The 22,508-nt window shown below is 38.8% G+C and overlaps 1 protein-coding gene across 2 annotated transcripts in view; it reads left to right on the top strand.

Moving 5' to 3' along the window:
• Positions 1-22,508, top strand: part of HIPK3 (homeodomain interacting protein kinase 3) — a 79,050-nt gene that overhangs the window by 50,465 nt on the left and 6,077 nt on the right. The window contains exons 3-14 of one of the 2 annotated variants that reach the window (XM_063331972.1): positions 3,621-3,744; positions 7,839-7,958; positions 9,804-9,890; positions 10,731-10,915; positions 11,703-11,871; positions 12,221-12,344; positions 15,436-15,557; positions 15,727-15,851; positions 15,960-16,121; positions 17,118-17,414; positions 18,366-18,506; positions 22,249-22,484. In XM_063331972.1, coding sequence (XP_063188042.1) covers positions 3,621-3,744; positions 7,839-7,958; positions 9,804-9,890; positions 10,731-10,915; positions 11,703-11,871; positions 12,221-12,344; positions 15,436-15,557; positions 15,727-15,851; positions 15,960-16,121; positions 17,118-17,414; positions 18,366-18,506; positions 22,249-22,484 — 1,892 coding nt within the window. The remainder of the gene's footprint in view (positions 1-3,620; positions 3,745-7,838; positions 7,959-9,803; positions 9,891-10,730; positions 10,916-11,702; positions 11,872-12,220; positions 12,345-15,435; positions 15,558-15,726; positions 15,852-15,959; positions 16,122-17,117; positions 17,415-18,365; positions 18,507-22,248; positions 22,485-22,508) is intronic. The other variant, XM_063331973.1, reaches the window with a different exon arrangement.

Below are 22,508 nucleotides of genomic sequence, written 5' to 3' on the forward strand. Positions count from 1 at the left end.
CCTCCCTCAAGAAATTATTTCACTTTTCTTCAAACCGTCTTATTTTGTTGCTTCATTCTAAGCTGGCTAACATGCTGAACCTAAATTATTTTATGAAATATTCTGGTCTTCAAGCAAGTTAACAGAACCAATTGTGTGGTTTCTTTCCTAATAAGCTTACAAAAACCTATGGAATAATAGGTATAATCACAGTCTGTGATGTAATAAATAGAAATGTGACTATCCAAACAAGCAGCTGAAGTAAACATTCATGTCTTTCATCTTTTTAGATATTTCCAACTGATAAGTCTGATTCAAGAGAGTTGAATTGAGCTGTGCTGTGTCAAGCGAGAAAGGAGGATTTCAGATGTGTTAACCTAGGAATAGTTGCTTAATAAAGTGAATCTTTCCAGTGTAGTAATATTGCATTTGAATTTCTAAATGAATTTTTCTCTTAATATTTTTAATAAATGTTCAATTAACATTGATAAGAAATCAGTGTTTAATTAACATCAATGAGGAATTAACATTGATAAGAAGGAAATAGATGCTCTCTCTGTAAAATCTTGCTTTTAATTTAATTTAAGTACATTTAAGTAAGATTTGGTATCCTTAAGAAGTTTAGAAAATTCTCCTTGGTGATGTCTGGGTATGGGAAATCAGATGGTATTTACTAAGTTGGGGACTACAGTAGCTTCTGGTGTGCTGAGCATCTTGTCATCTGCAGTAGATGCCAAGCAGTAGCGTGTGTATGTGCGCGTGGTGGTGTTTTGAGAGACAGAAGTACTAACTTACAGTCTTTTTTGAGAAATCTGATGTTGAAGAGACTGTGTTGGGACATCTGGAATTCCTACCACTTAATTTAGTGTCTATGGTTGTAGTTAGGAAAGTGAATACCTTCCTTTTAAGCTGTGTGTAAAAATATTTCTTACATGAAAAAAGAGCTGTGGCTTATCTTAAAAAAATAAAAGTTGAAGAATGACTCCCTCCTCTTTAACCCTTTCCTCCACAATTGTCCAAATAGGTTTTTAACTGGAAGTTTAAAAGAAGTAGAGAGGAAAACAAAAGGTTCTTTTGAGCACACCATTAACAAACTGTTTTCCTTTATCAAGAATATTTGAACTCATTAACACCATTCTGAACATAATCAAAGCCAGTACAAGTTCTCTTGTAACTTCGTCTGCTGTGGGAGAGTCGCTCGATTTTAAGGACCATGCATGGTAGGAGACATTGAACCTGAAAAACAGGGAATTTGACATCTCTGTGGAGCAGCAGCTCTTCATCTTCCTCACTTCAAGATAGCCTAAAAAGGATTTTTGTTCACTGTACTGTGGTAAGGTGCAGGTAGCCTTGTTTGGGAGCACATTTATTTCCTCTTCCTTTCTGGATGGTAGGTCAGGTGTTGGGAAGTGAGGAGCACCGGTCTTGCCTCTCCTTAAATACATCCCTTTTCCTTAGACTTCTCAGCACTTCTGTTGGTATTGCAGAACTACTTGATACCCATGAAAAACTAACAGATTACTATATCGTGAAACACAGTATACGTTCTTTTTTTTGATCATCGTATCTACCTTTATCATTCTTGTAATTGCAACCCCGTCCCTCAAAAGAGACAAGCGACAGACCGACCGACTGCGGCTATTTTTACACGGTGCACATATTAACCGTTGAGTAAATGTATGAGATTTTAAAGAGCTTATTTTAGCAGAAGCATTTGTTAAAGCCCCTATATCCATAGGCTGCGTGTATATTCATTAACTATTCAGAGCTGTAATATAATACAACAAAAGGAAGCGTATTTTAACAGAGATGTGTAACAACCGTACGCAGGCTGGCACCCAGCCAGCGGCTGAAGGCAGACGTTTCTTACGGCTATTTTTAGTCTTGTGGCATCCAGATATATTAAATTTATTTCTCGGATAACAAAACTAGCTAACGCTTACTGCAATGTCATGATCCTGCATTACAAAAATACGTAAAGTTTCATCTCTAGAAGTTTATTGTAATCAAATCTCTGAAGGCAGTGGAAAACTGAGCCTCTCCGGTTTCACCGCCAGTGTGGCAAGATTTATCCTTCATATAAACGCATCCGAAACAGTTTGTGACAAGGATGGGAAGAATTGAAGCGCTGGCATGAATGGAAAGTGCGTAAATATTTAAGAGAATATCCTGCCCCATAGACTTTCTTATCTGTGGAAAGTCTCAGGTTTTCCCTGTAGCAGAAGCCCAGGTGGTTTCACTGGTCAGGGATGATGGGGCAAAGGGTCGGGAGTCCTTCCCCAGAGGTGAACGTGCATCCTTGGAGCTTGGAGCATGTCTACATACAGCTTCTGCCAACTACTCTGTGTGAAAAGGGACGGAGGTGCTTCAGCTCTTGGTTCTGCTCTATACTACAAAATAGCTTCTCTGTCCCAATGTAGCATGAACATAGGACTTCGTTCCCAATCCAGTACATTTTGGTGAATTAAAGATTATTTTGATAAAGTTAAATGTCAGAGAAGAGAAATGAGATATGCAGGCATTTACTGTGGTCAGAGAGTCTGTTTGGTATGTGGAATGTCAGTAGGACACAGCAGCATGTGCTGAAGTATGAGGCTTTTAAGCTTTTACACAGGTAAGAAACGGCGATTTTGCCCACCAGTGTGTTACCTGGTCAGCTGAATGCTGCTCTTCTGCCCAGCTGCAATGGGAATTACCCTCTTTGTTTTAACCGACATCCTACCATTCTGCGGCAGATTAAGCTGACAACAGATTGTCTGTTTTAAAAGTAAATCACTTCATAGTATGATGCATTTCTTTACATCTCTGGGCCTCTTTGTGTATTCACAAGTAGATATATTTTAATTCTTTTTCCTTTTGTTAATAGCTTCAATGATCTGGGAGGGAAGGTTTAAAAAGAACAAATGCAATTAAAATGGTTATCTGTGAAATACTTGAGTTTCGTTCCACGTGAACAGAAATGTTAACAGCCCCTTTAGCAGCTGTGTCAATACCAATTTTTCTGGTTCTTGAGTACAGAAATAAATTCAAATGCTGTTGATTAAATAATTCACATTTGGTTTAGGTGAAAAATGAGACCTGGTCTCTTTAGCGAGTGCAATGGTTTTATTTAAAGTGATTTAAAAATTGATCACATTGAACTGATTTGAGTGCATTAAGGGATTTGCAGTTATGTAATTAAATTGATATTTTAAATAGCTTTAAGCGTACTGTCCAGTTGGGAAGTGTACCAGTGTGTTTTCAGAAAAAACTGTTTGTTTGCTTTTGAGATAAATGACTGTATTGAGTTTAGAATGTAGTTACAGGCATATGACGCTCAGTGGACGAATCATTTGGGGGACATACTCGAGGAAAGGCAAAAATGTTGAATCAGTGACATTCTGTTTTTCAGGCATATCAATTATTTTGATGTACATAGCAAACTGATACTTGTAGGGAAAAAAACATCTCAGAGCTGCAAAAATTTACTATGGATTATCTAGAGAAAGAAAAATGCAATTTATGATGTTATGATTTTATTGAAATAATTAGCCTGTGTTTTCAAATAACAGACTTTGGGAGTTTTTTTGTCATGTTGGATTGTTGAATTACCTTTTTTTTTTCCCTAAGGAAAAAATTCAGTAACCATGTTTAATTTGCAGAGCACCAGAGATCATACTGGGATTGCCGTTTTGTGAAGCCATAGACATGTGGTCGTTAGGGTGTGTGATTGCAGAGCTGTTTCTTGGATGGCCACTGTACCCAGGAGCACTGGAATATGACCAGGTAGTAGAATGAATTTCACAAGCATATGCACACTTCCTGCAACTTAAGAATTTCAGGTCATTAAATCTAGGATTTCAAATGTTAAGAGCATCCCCTATTCTTCAAGTCTATTCATTGCTTTTAATTTAGTCTTACTGATTGTCCTAGAAACATAGATCCTGTTTCTACACCAAACTGTATATTGTGCTGCTTTTCTGAATTAAAGTTCAATTTGTCTTCTTTATTTTTTCCTTTTTTTTTTTCTTTTTCTATCTTGCAAATTAAATGTTAGTATTGAAGCTGCTTTTTCTGATGGAAGCCAAAGTTTGTGGCCACCGTCATTGCATTGTAATCTCTCATTCGCTTGCCACAAACGGGATTGACTCTGGAATGTCTGCTCAGATGTCAGGATTAGTTGCCTTCTGAATATTTCCTTATGTTTTCTGCAAACCCAGCATAGCTCAAAGATTTGAGAGCCTATACTTCAGGAGGAGCAAGGATCAACTGTTGCACTAATACTGTCTATATGCAATGGTAAAGCTTAAAGCTGTTGAAGATGTGCCTTTGCTTTGTTGGAGTTTTCAACTATTGACACTATTGGCATTAGTGAGCTGAGGTAACTTAAAAAAAAGTTGTTTCTAATGAAAGATGTAGAACATTTTCTATTTAAAACACTCCGAGAGAAGCCTTTAATTTTCTAGCATAATGTGGAAATTTGGAAGGAATGTAATCAGCATTCTCACTATCCCCGCCTGATTTTGGACTTCGAAAGTGAAGAAATCTCCTGAAAATCCCAGATGTAACAGCACTGGCTTGTTACTAACTTAAACCTTTTTGATTCACCATTCAGTTTAGGGGCAGTTTCTCCAGCATGTTGTTTACCTTATTCAAATCCTGATCTTCATGCAGTGGGCTTTTGGCGCCCTGTGCTTACGCATCAGACCTGCTTTTCTAAAAATCCTTTTGTTAAAACCACCGTCAGGGGATATATTGATTTTTGTGTTGATTTTGGTAATAGTTCTTATTTCAGTTTCCTTCATTTACACAAAATTGAGTGTTTCATGGGTAGGAAGTAAGCTGTGAGTGGAACGTGTGTTGAGGCCTTGATGCATTTAGAAGACCTTTGTGCAGGGTATTGCTGTTAAAATGACGAACAAAAGAGGGAACAACTAGCAACTGTATAATTAACTGTGTTCTTTAAGGAAAAAGTGAAGGCATTTGTTTTTGGAAATAATCTGTAATGCTGTCTCAAAAATTTCCAAGAACTTAGCAAATTTATTTACCTTTTATTTTGAAAGAAACTACAGGAGAAGATAGGGACTTTCAGAAAAAGTGCCAAAATACGTCACTTCTGGAATTACTTTCACTTTGACCCCATACTGCTGTTAAGTCGCTGTTAAAGGGATGTTACTGGGGGTGAGGAAGGACCTGTTTATGGTCTTCTGGTCCTGGTCTCACGTATAGGCAGATGCTGCTTCTGGATGTGGAATGTGGCTTTGGACCACATCTTCACTCACTCACAATGCAGTAGGGATTTGAATGGTGGAGAATACTGCCCATGTCCCGATTCTTTCCTCAAATTAATTTGTGATTTGTCATGATGGCAGCAGCCCAGACTGTTAATGTGTGCCAGCAGGCTTACATAGCTGTGAGCCTCTGACTTTTGTGCAGAGAGCCGGAACAGGGTAAAGCTCAACCTCATGATTATGAGCATGTTTTTTTCAGGATAATACAGAGTCTCATTTGAAAAGAAAAGGCCCTCTTTCCCCCACTGCACCGCAGCCATCTTGTTGTGTACGAAACCCAGGCAGAGGAAGGCAGTTTAGAACGGTGCGCAGAGGACCTACCTTCATAGTGCTCGTTGGCTCATCTTTTCTCAGTTTTAGACAGCCAGGTCCTTACGACAGCATATTCCTGGCACTTGTTTCTTGCCGTTGTAGGCCCAGGGCCAACAAGGCTTGACCTCTAGATACTGCTGGACAGTGCAAGTAAACAGCATTGTCACCAATGGCAGCCACCTTCCAAGGTGCTTCATGCAAAGGTCTACACGGGTTAGGGGTTAATCTTGATGCCCATAAGATTTTCTGCTTGCTTTACAAGTGAATACTGAGTTTAAAAGACATTTAGTTAAAGACAAACATATCACTCAAGTTTGCTGGAAGCGTCAGTTAATAACTCATCTAGCAACTTGTCTGGTCTTCGTGTCGGAGAAGTCATGGTGGAAGAGGAGCCATAACCTCCTCCGCACCAGCAGGAAGTACCTTACTTCAGTCAGCCTTGTCATTGTGCTCAAGCAGGTCTGCAAAACTTGCTTCAGAGATACTTGATTCAGGGTTTTCCTCAGCGTACATGAGTACAGCAGTCATAGGAGATGGCTCCCAAGGAAATTCCTTTCCTCCTGCTACATGGTGTGTGCCACCGAGTAAACGAACAGGCAGGGGCTTTGTGCTGCCTTTCCCCCTGCCCCCCTGGCATGTGGCAACCAACACGCTAGCCATTGAAAGGAAGCTCTTAGTTATTATATTCATTTGTGATTATATCCAGTAACAGCTGTACTTCTCAGTGCAAAGTAGCCATGTCTTCTGAGCTTTAATGCACATTAAAAGCAGGCACAGGTGCCTAACTGCTAAATTTTTGAATAAATGCATTGTCTTCCCCCCCCCAATTTCTAAAATTTTATAGTGTGCTTTGAAAACAACTAAATGATCTAGAAAGAGTTCTGGTCAGAGTGGGATTCTCTTTAGTCTCTGATGTAGGGAATTATGCAGGATACCAAATACCAAAAATGGGCAGCATTGCGTTTAGTTCCTCCCCACTTCGGTGTGTCACTTATATTTCGGCAGAAGCCTTGCCTGGACCTTGCCTCTCTACTGCCCATCAGTTTGTCCCTTCTCAGGTGCTCCTAGCTCTCTAGTCCTCCATCTTCCATTGAATTCGTCTTATCTCCCAGTTTCTTTTTTTTGGTGTATTTCACTGCTCTCTCCTTTTGATTTTTTTCCTTTCTTCTGTTCTCTTATTCCCTGGCTGCTCCACCTTTTCGAGGGGCTGGCCCACACCAGCAGCCCCTCCGTGGAGGTGTGTGGCATGGGACCCTGCCCGGGTCCTTCAATCCTCACTCCCTCAGACCTTCAGCCCTGGCTGATGGAATCCATACTCCCTCCATCCTCACCTGCAACAAGCTCAGTTTTAGTGCTAATTTTTCTCCCAGTTCATCTTTCTTGAAGGTGTTTTTTTTAATTTTTAAAGAAATAATACTCTTGGGATAGCTCCCACCTTGTACAGTGAGTTAACATTGCATGCACAGTAATTAAAAACACATGATAGTGTGTTCTTTCAACAGATTTCTGTCAAAGCCTTGAATTTTAACTACTTTAGGTAATGCTCTGTATCATCAACTATAAGAAAGGTAATGAAAAATGCATAGTAAATTATATTCTAAAATAAACGCACGTTAATCATTTAAGTGGAAAAGAGCAACTGACCACTTCAGCCATAAAGCCAGTCCATTCCCATTGCATTCAGTAGCAGATTTTCTGAGACGAGGACAGTATCTTTTGCTGGATGCCTAGAGATGTATGTGCACTCCCTTTCCAGTGGAACATTTGCTTGAAATGCAGGTGTGTCAGACAGGTAAAAGACTGATGCACTGGAAACAGCAAGCGGGAAGGATTTTTATAGCGTTGTATAATGAGAGCACGCCAAAAAATATCATCATCAAACTTCTGTACACGAGCAAAGAATTCCTACTGATTTTCCTGTTTAGAATGAAAATATTACATTTAGGATTTGAAAGGTTTGAGGAGGTACTGACAGCCAGTCTCCCCAGCTCCTCATTTCTGTGACCAAACTTTAAAAGCTTGCTTATATAGGTCACTTCAGAGGTTTGTTTATGTATGGCTTTCTCTTGAGAGCCGGAGAGAGCAGTATCAAGCGCTCAGTGTTAGGTTTCTCTCCTTCGTAAGATGTAGTTGATGAGCTACCATGCTCTGAGAGTGATTCATTTTGCCATTTTTTCAACAAAATGACAAGTTTTTAACTGTGTGGGTCAGATTTTGAAAATAGAGGTCAATTATTTCCCATGTTTTTGGTTTTGTTGTTTTTTTTTCCTTCCTCAGATTCGTTACATTTCACAGACTCAAGGTTTGCCAGGAGAGCAGTTGTTAAGCATGGGAACGAAAACTGCAAGATTTTTCTGTAGAGAAACGGATGCACCATATTCTAGTTGGAGATTAAAGGTAAACAGTAGAACATAGTAGAAAACAGTTTATTACTTTGTAAGCAGAGAAGCCGGAGGGGCCAAGATTCGCTGTGATACTCTTAGCTCCTTTCCACATCTCCTGTGATTTTTATCAGTCCTTGCTCTGTCTCCCTTCCATTTTTCCCGTTCCCCAAACCAGTGCTCCGAGCTCATTCCCACCATTCCTACCCACCGGCTGGCCCGGAGCCAGGTCTGGTCTGGTGCTGGCCGGCCAGTGTGCGGCTGCCAGGTGGGGAGAGAGCATTGAATTCAAATTAGACCTCGTATCTCCAGAACTCCTAAATAATTTTTTTATTTTTTCTTCTTGCTTGGTCACTGCTTTTCACGCCACTTTGCAGAATTTGTCTCTGAGGCCCAAACTGGTCTGTCAAAATTTGTTCAAAACTGGCCTCAGGACCTGAAGTTCATAGGAGAAAAGAGATTAAGAAACAATATGACTCTGTACAGCTCATTTTCTTCAGATCTCACGCTAACACAGTCTTTGTTGGCTGAAAGCTGCAATACAATGAAAGCAGACAAAATTTAAAAAATGTACTTTTATGGTTTTCACACTCTAAACAATATTATTGCCCGCTGGCCAAAAGCAGAGCTTTAACTTCCTATGCAAATATATCTATATATTATTTTTTTTTTTAAATTGTACTACTTCATGGCACTGCTTCACCACATTTACGGAGGACTCGAGGAGTCAGGACACGGTTACCGTTGACATACAACTTCTGCAGTAACAAACAGCTGAGCAGCTCAGAGCACAAGTTGCGTAACTTCTCGCAGTAACTGGGTAAATCCCTGGCGCGCGTTGGGTCGAGCAGCCCAGGCCGGTGCTGCCCAGCCGGAACGCTACCGCCTCCGCTTATGTAAGGATTCTCCAATTACACCGTCCTCGTTACTCCAGTTTTCTAGTTTTTCGGCCGGTTGATCATTAGGTGACAGTTTACATCTGTTCTTGATGCAAACAGCCCTCCTCATTTTCCGAAGCCGTTCCCTTTCCGAGGTTAAACCTCTCACAGCAGACTAAACACTGTTTTGGGGGAGGAAAGGAGTTTTGGTATGGACCGTCGGTCATTACCTGCACTTTTTGTCAAAGTTAATTTTGGAAACTTTTCTGTAATCTGTATGTTAAAAATTTTTTTTCCCTGCAGTCCTGCCTTACCTCCTGCAACACAGTCTCTTAAAACAAAACCCGCCTCCTGGTGCTGTCTGTGTTGAGGGAGGAAAATTGTAACAGAAAGTGGTATTCCAGCTCATAAATCACTGCTAGGTGATCGCATTCATTCTCTGGGATTTGATTGTTTGTTTCATACTTCAGTATTTAAAATACTTTCACCAACTGTTGTATATGCAAAGGAATAAAAGTATAAAAATAACAAAAGAGAAAGCAAAGAGAAATTGAACAGAACCTGCCTGGTTTTTGTTTTATTTTTTTTACAGTGATACGATGTTGCTGCTGTTTGGAGTTAAAAGTCTGAGTTTGAGGAAATGTGTAAAATCCAAGTAATAGAAAACCTGTTGTATATAAAAATCTAAGCACATGACAGAGCTTCATTAAATGGTGTTTTGCCAAGGCTTTCAGTGCTTCCTGCGTGATGTCCAAACCATCTATTGTAGTCCGGTACTGTGATCACTCAGACATGAAACTCAGTAGTTTTTGTATTTCGATTTAGAAAATGAAAGTAGTCAGCAAAGCAGCATACAATAATACAATTGAAATATTATTTTTTTTAAAAACAGATTTATTACATCAGTAAATATGTAAAGTTACTTTGTAGCCATGTGTCCTTTATTGTCAACTTCTAAACTCACTTTCCTTTTCTTTTTTGAGACATTGGAAGAGCACGAGGCAGAGACAGGTATGAAGTCTAAAGAGGCCAGAAAGTATATTTTCAACAGTTTGGATGATATAGTGCACGTGAGTATTAAAGCATTCTTCCTTTGGAAAAGGAATGTGTGATTTTAAAACATTGCACCAGTTTGAAATAAACACCTTTTAGAGTATTTATTGTATATCAGTCATATCCATTATTCTCTGTATATTTGGCTCTGAGGAAAATGTCTATAGCTATGTCAGTCTTTGGGGCTTTTTTTAAAGATTTTTCTTTGTGTTAAACAATGGTACTTGTCCTTGTGGTGGGGGGAACCCTTTAATTTTATGTATAATACATACTTTCTCTTCTAGCTGATCTGCCATCACGAATGTATATGGATCCTGCTATCTTAACCGTATAATTTCCAGTATAATTCTTCTATCTTAACGATATAATTATCAATGTAATTATTTTTTTGCTTTTTAAAAAAAAACTTAACTGTTTCCACACTTTTCTTTAGCTTTATAACTCTCTAGTCAATTACAAAAGGAAATTTTTCATTCTCTGCCATATCCTCAAAAAAGAGTCAAATTTCTTTGCAAGATTGGCTTTAATACATGTTTGAAATTCTTTTTTGAAGATTAGCTCTGTAGTTTAAGTTAGACCGTGTAAAGATCTTTATCCGAAATCTTCCTTTTGAAATTTCAAGTCCCACACTGGAACAAAGCCTTCGGGGGTTTTTAGATGGGGAAGGTGCACGGGGAGCAGTGCGTGTGCAGAAAAAAGGCACCAATTCCAAGGCAACTGTACTGGGATAAGCTAGCAAATTCGCTGTGCCCGCCTGATAAAATCATTAAATATTAGTATTTTATAGCAGAAGGTGGTAGCAGAAAGAGGTAAACCAATATGCGTGTCTTCTATCTGACTGTTCTGTTCAACGCCAGGTGAACATGGTGATGGATTTGGAAGGAAGTGACCTGTTGGCAGAGAAGGCAGATAGGAGGGAATTTGTCAGTCTGTTGAAGAAAATGTTGCTGATCGATGCTGATTTAAGAATCACTCCAGCTGAGACCCTGAACCATTCTTTTGTTACCATGAAGCACCTCCTTGATTTTCCTCATAGCAACCAGTATGTAACACAAAAATTATTTTTTTTAAATCTCCATTGTTGTGATTCACGTGTATAATAGTGTTGTTTCATCTGCTATCAGAAAGAAAAATCTTTTGTCATTTTTGTAACGTCATAGAGAATTCTTTCAAGTGCCTGCAGTATTAGACACACCTACTTGGTCAAGGAAACTGAATAACTATGTTTTTTTTCCTGAAAAGTAACATTTTAGAGCAACAGATTTCTAAGTTATCATTTATATGCCTGGCTGATAAAATTGCGGCACTGCAGAAACTTGGGCTTGAGTTTTGGAAGTACGAAGAGCCTTAGTTCCTGTCAGTCATTGAGAGCTAGTGTAGGTGTTTCCTCCTGAGACGGAACTCTCAGACAACTTCTTTTACGCATTGGTTAACATGGAATATACTGAAAGTTTTCTTGGCAGTTCTGGAGTTGTGTGTTTCACTGTGGGTTGCCTATAGTGCAAGTGTTTCACTGAACGAAAGAGCTTTCCATCTATTTAGTTAACTATCCTTCCTGCTTGCATGCGGTTGTTAGAAAGTGGTGTTAGATACAAGGAGCAGGGAATAGTGGTATTTTTCTTGATTTTAAAATATACATTACCAATGCTTGACATGAACATAGTAATAGCAGTGTTTCTTTTTTTTTCTACTTCTGTCTATGATGCCTTTCTGTGAAAATGGGAACCGTGGGCTTTGAACTATTTTTTTTTTCTTGTTCAGGGGAATTTTTTTATACATTTAACAACATGAAATTCTAATTAATGCAACTTATTTTCTGGCTTTGACAGAGTGAAGTCCTGTTTTCATATCATGGATGTTTGCAAATGCAGATCAAATTTGTATGACTCAAGTAATCGCAATAAAACATCACTCATGAGACCAGTTGCCTCGGGCGGTGCAGCGAATCTGACTGCCAGCTTTACCAAAATTGGTCCAGTAAGAAGTCAGGTAGAAACAGTGGGTGTTTTTTAAGTATAAATTCCGTTAATGCAGTTTCTGTAATTAATTTCGTAATTGAAAAAGTACATCCGGTATATGACAAAATCTCCTGGCTTTTACTTGCGTTTTTTCCCGCACGTTTTCTTACCCGAACCAGCCGTATTGGGGATGTTGCGCACCGAGCGCCCGCCGCGCGGTGTTCTGGTGCCCTCCGCTGGCCGCGCCGACGGCTTCCTCCGAAATGTGTTTGACGTTTTAATTTGTGTCAGTGATTTTAGTTGCTTATGATGTAGGCTGGGGGGAGAAGTGTGTGAGAGGTTTTCGGGTCACAGCTGTAATGTTTGCCGTGTCGAATCTGTTCCCGTAGGCACTGACTGCGTCTGCCCATTCCGTTTTGCACCAAGGGATACCACTGCAGGCAGGAACTGCTCAGTTTGGTTGCAGTGACGTTTTCCAACAGGCATTAATTATATGCCCTCCAACTATTCAAGGTATGTTTAATTTTGCGGCTCCTGAAATATGAGCGTTACTGTCGGTCTGTTAGCAGTATTTGAGTTTTCCGTTATAGCCACTTAAGCTATATATTTATAGAACTTAATTATGTCATGAAAAAATGAGCATGTGAGTCAGATAAATTGCACCTTTCTGAAAGAAACAGCAAATCAGCATCTGCAGAAAATCCAGAGCCCATCTTCATATACCTCCCCCCGACATAGGTATGTGTACGCATACATATGTGTATATCTTGAATAAAACAGAGGGACACGATGTGGAAGCTGAAGCAAGAAAGGAGGGTATTCTGAAATAAAGTTTGAGAGGAAACAAGAAGGTTGAGGGGAATATCAGTGTTGTGGTAGGTTTTTTTGGTGGTGTGGTTCCTTTGTTTCTTTTTTGGTCGTTGTGTGTGTTGGGGTTTTTTTGTTTGTTGGTTCAGTTGCGGTGATTTGCTTGGGCGTTTTGGTTTGTTTGGGTTTCTTGTTTTGTTGTGGTGGTGATTTTTTTTTTTCTGAACTACATCCCTGGAGTATCCCAAGGATAAGGATAAGAAAATACAACAGTTCTTGTGATAAATCTGTCTGGGTAATAAAGTTGTTCTTTTTTTTATTGCACTTCCAAATGAATGTTTAAGAAAACATCTGGAAACTTGGGGCTTCATTTAAGCTGCCCTACATGAATGCCCTCACATTTACCGTCCTATGGTTATAGTGCTCGATAGAACTGCCCCAGCTTTCTGATGGCTGAAAAAGACATAACTAAATCTTTGAGAACGTTGTTTGCATCGTGCTGTGAAGAGGAAAGGGCAGCTTGGCTGAACTCTTCCGTATTACAAAGGATAAAGTTGGAAGACTGTGAGGTAGAAATGCTAGCCCAGAAGTATTTCCGTAGTGTTGAAAACGACCAAATAGGGATACGCATCTCTAAAAGGACACATGGTAATGCAGTTGATCTCAGTTTCCCTAAAGAAATGCATTTGCATCGTGCAAACGTAGGTCCTGTTTTTTGGAGAACTCTTCAAAACTTCAGTTAGATCTCAGGACATGTCAAGCAAAACTTGTTTTTTCTGTTTATAATGGGCTGATCAGAGAGGAGCTGATGAAGACCAGCCTTTCTTATCCTAGTAATAGCGGTTTATGGAGAGGGAAAGGTGGCTTATGTTGTTTGCTTATTAAGTTAGCTTGATTGTAGTCTTCATCCTTAAAGATGCCATTTACTTGTCTTGGTGACATTCAGTTTTATGTTGAGATCAGATCTTGAAATGATGGAGTTCACAGGAAGTAGGGTGGTTGTTTTTTTTTAAGAATTACTTTTAGACTCCTCCTTAGATCTGTCTCCACAGTTTGAAGTTACAGAAATCACATTATATTCACTCTGAGAAAAAAAAAACAACAAACCAAACCACAAAACACTTTTAACCTAAACTTAGAGCCCGGGAAGTCTTTATCTCTTTAGATAAAGACAGATACAGCAGATTTTATCAGTAACATTGTTTGTGGCTACTGCATCTATCTTGGGTTCCAGAAGCTCATGAAAGCTCTGAGTACTCGCCATGCAGAGTGTCAGAGGCTGTATGGGCTAAATGCATAGCTTCATACAGATTTCCTCCTGAGCACTTAGTATTGCTAAGTAATTTCCTATTTAAATTGTATATATGCTTTACACAATGAGATATTCCATAATTTAAAAACCCCTACTGTTTTGATTATACCCAGATGAATAAAGTGATTATAGAAACGGAAACAATACAGGCAGATACTTTATCTGTGATCTGTATACTGTATTCTCAGTATGACGATAAATTTCCAAATTTAAGTTCTGCTACAGCTTGAATGAAGGCAATAGATTGTTTTCATCACATAGGTGACGAGTTGCTGGCGCGGAGGGAAAGGGATATTAATGGTGTCTGGCAGGCCTTCAAGGTTTCCCTGCTCAGCCGCTCTGTCGAATATCTGAAGTGCTAAAGCTCGCTACTTCTGGCAGAGTTAGCATGTTGCTGTTCTAGATGGCTGTATGGAAAAAATTAGTCAACAGCATTTCAAAATTAAAAGCTTTGGAGTGCACGGTTATAACTTAGTATTGTGTTACGACATGAGAGAATTACATCAGATGAAGATTTGCTTTCATCCTTTGTTGTAAAGATTTTTTGAAAAGCCCCACTTTTAATCCTTAGTTTAGTAGATCTTTAGTAGGTACCTCCAAACACCCATTGCTTAGTCTTTGACTGAAGCGCAGGACGCAAAGTACAGTTAGAAGATGAAATTACGACATTTGCTTAGCCAGTATTTTCTTCTAGCATAGCTGTTCTGTTGCAGTATCGGTTGAAAAAAATTCCTCTTTCATTTTAGTTTAACGTTTTTATCTTAAAAATTATTAAACATTGCGGTGTTGCTATATGTCTGTTAGTTCCCTGTGACAATAACGAAATCTACAGAGAGCATGAGATGCATCTTTTTCCTATTATGCCCTTGTGGTAATATTCCAACAGTGCTACGGTTTGCATTATTTTGATGAAGGGAGGAATAGGATTATGGAAGTATTTGATGGCATACATAGAAAATTTTGCGTTGTTTCCCACAAAAGCACTGGTAACAAAAATGGGCATTGTGCATGTGGCATTGACAGCTATAAGAGCTAAGAGGGATGGGTTTCAGCTGGCTGGAAATACAGAGCATGAGATGTGCAGGAGTCAGCTGTGAGAAGCTTTGAAATTCAGTTCTGCTTACTTTTGTCTGCTTCCTTTCAAATTCTTTTAATGCAGTTTGTGATAAAGGGTAAAATGCTTAGCTTTGCAGAACTTCCTGCCAAAGTCGTTCGGCTTTCTAGTAGTCTCTTTCCAAATAGTAGTTATTGGCAGTTCTTTCTGGAAATGACAGCATCAAATATTTGTGCAGATACGTAATGGCAGAAAAATCTTTTAGGTGTTGATTTAATTGGTTTGAAAGTCTAAATTATGGAGTTAGATCATAAACGCACCGAGAAAAAAAAATGGTAACATTAGCCTTTATGTTTGCATTCTGCTGAGAAAATAACATGCAAGACCGCTGTTTTGCTTAAAGCTTGGGGGTGTGTTTTTCTGCCTGACAGGAATTCCTACAAACCACAGTAAACCCACCAGCTTCTCCCTGCGGGTGGATAATGCAGTTCCGTTGGTGACCCAAGCCCACGCAATCCAGCCGCTACAGATTCGAGCAGGAATACTTTCTCAGGTTGGATTGCTTTAAAATGAAAATCTTACTTGTTTTGTTATTAGTTGGTAAATATTTTTGCCCGTTAGAGCTGTGTTGCAGTCTCTCGTCTGCTTTGTGCTGAACTACAAGTAGCTACTGTAAATTCAGTCGTTCCTTGCATCGTGAAATCTTCTCTGCTTCCCAACAGACGTGGTCGAATCAGACCCAGCAAATACTGGTTCCTGCGTGGCAGCAAGTAGCGCCAGTGGCAGCTCCTGCTACATCTCTGGCCTCTGATCCTGTGGCTGGCCCACAGAGGCTTGGAGACTGGGGGTAAGTCTGCGGATTTTTGTGCAACACCTTAATGGCTTTGCCTTAACAAAGATCTACGGATGCGATGCAAATGACTTGCAATTTAAAACTGCCTTTATTTTTCCTCAGGAAGATGATTACCCAGGGCACCCATTACAATTCGGTGATACCGCAGCCTCTTTTAACACATCAGATAACCTTGTCTGCCCCTCAGCCAATTAGTGTGGGCATCGCACATGTTGTCTGGCCTCAGCCTGCAGCTACCAAGAGGAACAAACTGTGTCAGAACAGGTTGGCAGAATATTTCTAACATTCAGAGACAGCGTATCTGTAGTTGCTGTTCAGTGGGCAGGGGAATAGCCTGTAAAAATAGCATGTTTATTAGTGACAATTGTGCTTAAACAATCTTTTGGGAAAATCTGTTCTTTTTGCCCTAAGTTTCCAGTGTTATTTTGGTCATACAGACTACATGGAAAAATACCTGGAATAGTAAGAGGTCTTAGTTCCTGTTGATTAGTATGCGCCTGTCATGATAGCAAAGTTGTCTTTGTAGCTTTTAGGAAGGTATAAAAATATATTGAGGTAGCTCTAATGAGATATTCCTAAGCTTATGTGCATGAGGATGTATCAGCTTTAGACAACTAAAAATAAAGAGATACTATATAACAGCATTGCAAAATGCTTTATAATCGTCTTAAGAATAGTTTGTCTTTCACTGGTGGCCAGAAATACTCCAGCTGCCCTCTAAAGAAAATATGCCCCACTACCACACAAAGTATTCGCAAAGGTGTGGGATGCTCAGTAAAGGGGAAAGCGTGGGTTACAGAGGGCAATGTCAGCAGGCTTGTTTTAAGCAAGAATTTCATCCAGAGGCTACCAGCTTTTGTTTTCAGGGACAATCTTTGCAGGAAATCTGGCCAGGTTTTGTTTTCTCGTTTTTCACCCAAACGGGATTTTAGTTTCTTTTTTTCTTTATAGGAAAACGGTATTTTTAATGCAGCGTATTCAGTGTCGTTGCAAGTTTCAGTCTTAGATATTACTTAGTTTGGATGCGGCAGCGTAGCTTCTTATTAGCACGTTTCTGGATTTTTTTTTTAATTAATCTCTGATATCATATATGCCAAGTATTTATGACTACATTTCCTTTTTTGTGTTTTTCTTTATATTAGTTTAGAAAATTGGTGGTTTCGCCTACATTGCTTGTTTTGTTTTTTGTTGAAAATAGTACAGTTTTCAGGCCTGTTGGTAGAGATTCACTAAATGTCAAATGGTGTGTTTTCTTCACAGGAGCAATGCGTTACAGAACACCAATATCCAAAATTCAGCCTTCCTGTCTCCAAAGATACTTAACCTGAAGGCTGTGAAGAGAATAAGTTGTATAGAAGCACAGGACAATCATAACTCAGACGGACGGGAAAGTAACTGTTGTGAAGCGTCGGTCAGGCTGGACCCTGATTCATCTCTTTCAAGCAAACAGCGGCAGGCTATCTTCATTGCCGGTTCCCCCAGCCCAGCGGTCAGTGTCATCACCATCAGCAGCGACACAGATGAAGATGACGTAGGACGAACACATTCGCTGAGAGAGTAAGAGTCGATGTTTACTTTTGTTAAGGTGTTACTTAAATATAGCCGTTTTAGCCTAGCTACTGGATCTAATGAATCTGAGTTAGAAAAAGGCAAACAATGCATTTCTAATAAAATTTCACTATGAAGTTAACTCTGTAAGTAGTACATTATTTGAAAGTGAAAAATACTTTCAAAAGTCTGCCTTATTAATCTATGAATGTTAAGCATTTGCAACAGGAAACAAATAGTTTGTTATTCTTTTGTAACAGATGTGGTCAAAACAGTATACTTTTAGCTCCAGCATACTTTTTTTTTTTCTTTTGCTTAATACTGTCATACCCTTTTTTTTTGTTGTTGAAGATCAGTCTTCTGGCTTTGTATCATCAATGTTATCATTCTATCAGTAACATCCAGTAGATAACATTACATATATATGGGTAAAAAACACTTCTCTAACAGTATGAAAGGTGTGCATTTGGGTATAAAAGCAGATGCTGAGTGTGGTCCCCCCACAGGAGGGGTTTTTTTTTCCCCAAAACAAGCTATCAAAGAAGCATGCATTGCTTTAAATGAAGGCTTAAAACTTTAATGGTTGCTAGACTTTATTTTTACTTGTAACGATTCTGAAATGGAGGAACTTGTATTTTAAATATAAACTTTGTCAAACGTTTCAAGGTTCTGAACTGTTGTATTAAAACCTCTCATCTACTTGTTTTAGTATTGATTCAGTAAAAAAATTATTCATTTAGTAGGTTTCAAAAAAATGAACATTTAGTCTAGAATTTACAAAAGAACTCTGAAAAGATTTAAAATCTGTTTCGGGTGTAAAAGCAGCAGTGTTGATTTATGTTTAAGGGCCCTTTTCTACTGTTTGCCCCCTTTTTATTCCATAATTACACCGAAGTCAGTGGCGTATGGAAAGAAGGAATGCGAGATGGTATGTCTGCTCACTTTCTTTTTGTGTGGTAGGTGTAAAGGTAGCCTTGACTGCGAAGCCTGCCAGAACACCCTGAACATTGACCGCGTGTGCTCTCTCAGCAGCCCGGACAGCACTCTGAGTACCAGCTCCTCGGGACAGTCGAGTCCGTCTCCTTGCAAGAGATCCAACAGGTAAAAAGCTGTCCTCCTTTCTGTAAAAAGAAAGATCCTAGTGTACAGCAGGCTCGGTTTATAATAACAAATGCAAACGTTTTGTTATGTTGCCATCTGGTGAGGCTAAATGATGTATTTAAAAATTAATTTATTGGCCTACAGTTGCACAGCATAGACTGCTCTTTTATCGCGCCTAACACACCCGTCTTGCTACATTGGAAATTTTCAGAATACTGAATAAATGGTGTTTACACAGGAAATATAAATGTGTTGCATGCAACTTCCTTTAGAACAAAAATTTTCCAAGGTTGCAAAATTAAGTAAGGCAAGGTAGGATGTGACAGATTTGAAGTTACCAGAACATCTTTAATTTTTGCACCCTCTTGTTCTCCTGTTGTATATCTTGTATTGTAATCTTTGATGACATTGATGCCTTTTTTCTTCTGCCAAACATAAACTTCACTCATGTGAACACTGTTCATATGAGCAGCTTTTGAAGATTTTTACCTTCACTGCTTGATGTCTACTTCAGCCTTTATTTTTTGCACATTATTCAAAATTCACTCTTAGAAAAACATTCAGCGTAACTCTGAAAATGAATGGCATTTTTGATACAGTACCTGAAAGCTTGATGCTGAAGCATCTCCCTGTGTGATACTCATAAGACACAGACCTGTGACACAGTCAGAAGTTCCCACTGACTTGAGATGTTCTGGTTGGGGCTTTTCCACTTATTTCCGTCTCTGCCCTTCAGGTGCGAATACGTAGAAACTTTAGTTGTGGCTATGAGTACATGGCACTTCCACAAATCAGATTTCTAGATATGAGTTTGGGGACCAAGAAATATTTGCGATAAGTAGTTGATGGTATTGGTGAAAAGTTTGATTTAATATTATTCACTCAATATCCCATAGAAATTCTGTGGCCTAGGGATACAATTCGGTTTTTTTCAAGCAACCCGTGGTTGCCATAAGCATAACCGATTCTTCTAATTTTATTCCACAGTTCACTTCCTATTTTCTGTAGAATAGCTTGGTGTATAGAAAAGAGTGATTCAAATTTGGAGCAGTTTCGTTGTGCAAAATGGATAAGATTGGAGTCTTAATGAAAACAAAAGGGTTTTTTTTAAGTAATTAAATACTCTATCACAGCATGTGTTGACAAGGAAATGGAACTGCTAGTCTGTATAGGCAGTTTTATTTGTTTTAAGTTTTGGACAACCAGACTTAATGATGCTTTTAATGGATAATTTATGGCTAATATAATGGATAATATAAATTATAATATAATATAATTGATAATAATATAATATAATATAAATCTTTGGTGAATAAATCTCTGCAGTACTGGGCACTGGATACACTGGAAGGTGCAGAGAGTTGTTCCTGTCTGTACTGTCCAGGGCTGTGAAGGCGTGTTCTAAGGAGGTGACGTGTTTCGTCTGGTGAGCGCCAGGACTAGGGAAAGGTTTTCTTTACTCAAGATGCAGCTTTGTGTTATACATAATCCGGTCACAGGGGGTTTTGGGTGGATTAGTTTTCTGTTAGGTTACTAAAGGGAGCCAGCTCGTTCTGCAGACACAACAACATTATGCTGGATCCAACAACGAAAGTACAGTAATGGAGCATGTGGATAGATTTTTAATTTTTTTAGGGTGACTTGATGTAAAAGATAATCCCAGGCAAATTTCTGCCATTTCTGGGACTTTGGAGATACTGCTATAAAAGTTGCCAGTGTTATACAGATTGACTAAACCAGGTATATTTCCCTGGTCCTTTGTTCAAGCATTTGTCATTTTTGACTGTGAAACAAGAGAATAACTAGAAGCATTTGAAGAATTTCCATTCAAATGGCTAAATTTTAATAAAGATTTAGGTAACAAGACGTGTCTTGTACTGGGAGGCATCAGTTAGTCTTACTGGTTGATAATTGTCAGTCCTGCTTATGATATTCTATAATATCAAAACATTCAAAACTTCAGACAAGTTTTTTTTTATAAAGACCTGCTTGATTTTAAAGTGTTTTCTTTGAATTGCAAGGAACTGACCTGTAATTTGAGTCCCCTCTGTAATTCAACTTTATGTCAATAGAGAGGAATGCATCAGATTCTGGTTTCATTAGCATTCGACTTACAGTAAGTCATATAATTAGTAACTTGAATCAAAAGTAAAGAATACAGAAATATAATTAATTGCTCACTAGTTGTCACAGTATCACTATTTGTTACTTAAAAAGCTATTCAGAATTACCTAGTTCTGTTGACTAAGACTTCAGGTTTTTGTGCTGGCCCTCGTAGAGTCAAAGTACTTTTCATAAAAAATTAATTTTATAAATTATTTTATTCATATTGTCTTAATTTAATCACCATGCTATAAGAACCTGTTACATTATCTATAAAATCATCTAAGGACTTGACCATATGGTTAGGGGTTAGTGAATTCACTGCTGTTCCTTGATTGTTTGAAGTTAAGCCACCAATTTGTAATATAAACTGGAGTTTGCATGTTTTTCTAGTTTATAGAAATTCTTAATTCTCATGCCTATTCCGTCTAACCAGGAGCTTTGTTAGCATCTACACTTACTTATTCATCACCCCACACCATTCTTTTTACCTCCATTAAGTGAATGATGTCTCTTTCTATCTATAGAATCCATGCCCGGCATAGTCCCAGTTGAGGACTAGTCAAATTTCTTTTTTTGTTGTTGTTAGTGATGCATCTGTGACGTATCTTTTGCTCGTGTAATAAATAATACATAAATGGGATTAGTATCTTGTCTGGCAATATACCTCATTGTAAATTAGTTTCCTTTCCCAGGTTGTTTACTACTTGCTGCCTAAAAGGTAGTTGGTTCTGGTTCCACTGATTGAACTGTGTTCTTGCTTCTGGCAGCTGGTATTTACCATCCTCTTAGCCCTTTCTTCTTCTGATACAAGCATGGAGCTTCAAGAAATGTTAGCTATTATTATGAGTTGGTTTCTCCACCTCTTCCCCCTTCCAGCTCCTTTTGTAAAAGCAGTGGTTGAATAAATGAGTTTGCACCACTTGACCAGCGTGGATTTCACAGACCACAAGTGCTAAAATAACCGCCATGTAAACAGAGGGTTGCATTTGTCTCCTTAATCTAAATCTGTGAAGAAGAATCTATCGGTTACGCGCAGGCAGTGTTCTCTGGAGGAGCTTCGGAGAGACCTAATTGTTCAGTAGATAAGGTCTAGCGTAGCTGCTGGTGGTTGATATGCAGATGAGAGGGAGCTGCCTGCCACTGTGCAGATTGCTTCCTCAGCGCTCGCATCCCATCCTCAGGGACGGCTTTTCGCAGACTCCGGGATGTGGCTGATTTCTAGAAGGAAATTAGATCAGTATGTTCTCATTTGCTAGTAATAACCATCCGGAGAACTTTATGTTTTGATTCAGGAAGAAACGAAATAATCTTCTTCAGCCTTTCATTTGAGCTAAAAATCTAAACTTTGGGTGGTTTATAAGTACAAAATTATTTACAAAGTCCACGCAAGTTGGGTTACACATCTAAGTCTTTATGTAGAAGTGATCTCCTTTCTCTGAGCCTTGCAATTTATTGGTAGAATGAGTTTGAATATTGAACTGCCATCTGAATGTCTGTGCTTGTATAATTAAAATCTAACGTTTTTGTCCACCTTTGAGTAGTTTCACTTCCATAAATTTTATGTGTTAATTTAATAAAATGCATCTATATTATGAAAATGTATTTGTTCCAATGCAGTACTTTTATTTTTCGATAGTATGTCAGATGACGAACAGGAAAGTGGATGCGATACGGTGGATGGTTCCCCAACTTCAGACTCTTCAGGACACGACAGCCCTTTTGTGGAAAACGGCTTTGTAGCCAATACCAATAAAAATAAGGACGCAAGAGCATCGGTTAATCCTGAAACCAAATCCGCTCTTTGCACGGTAGTAGTACCGCCAATGAGACTTGAAAACAGGTTACATCTTGATGAACAGATGGTGAATACAGGTAAGTTAGGTTTTTTTTCCTTCT

This window comes from Chroicocephalus ridibundus, chromosome 4 (assembly GCF_963924245.1).
Source record: "Chroicocephalus ridibundus chromosome 4, bChrRid1.1, whole genome shotgun sequence".
NCBI classification, from domain to species: Eukaryota; Metazoa; Chordata; class Aves; order Charadriiformes; family Laridae; genus Chroicocephalus; species Chroicocephalus ridibundus.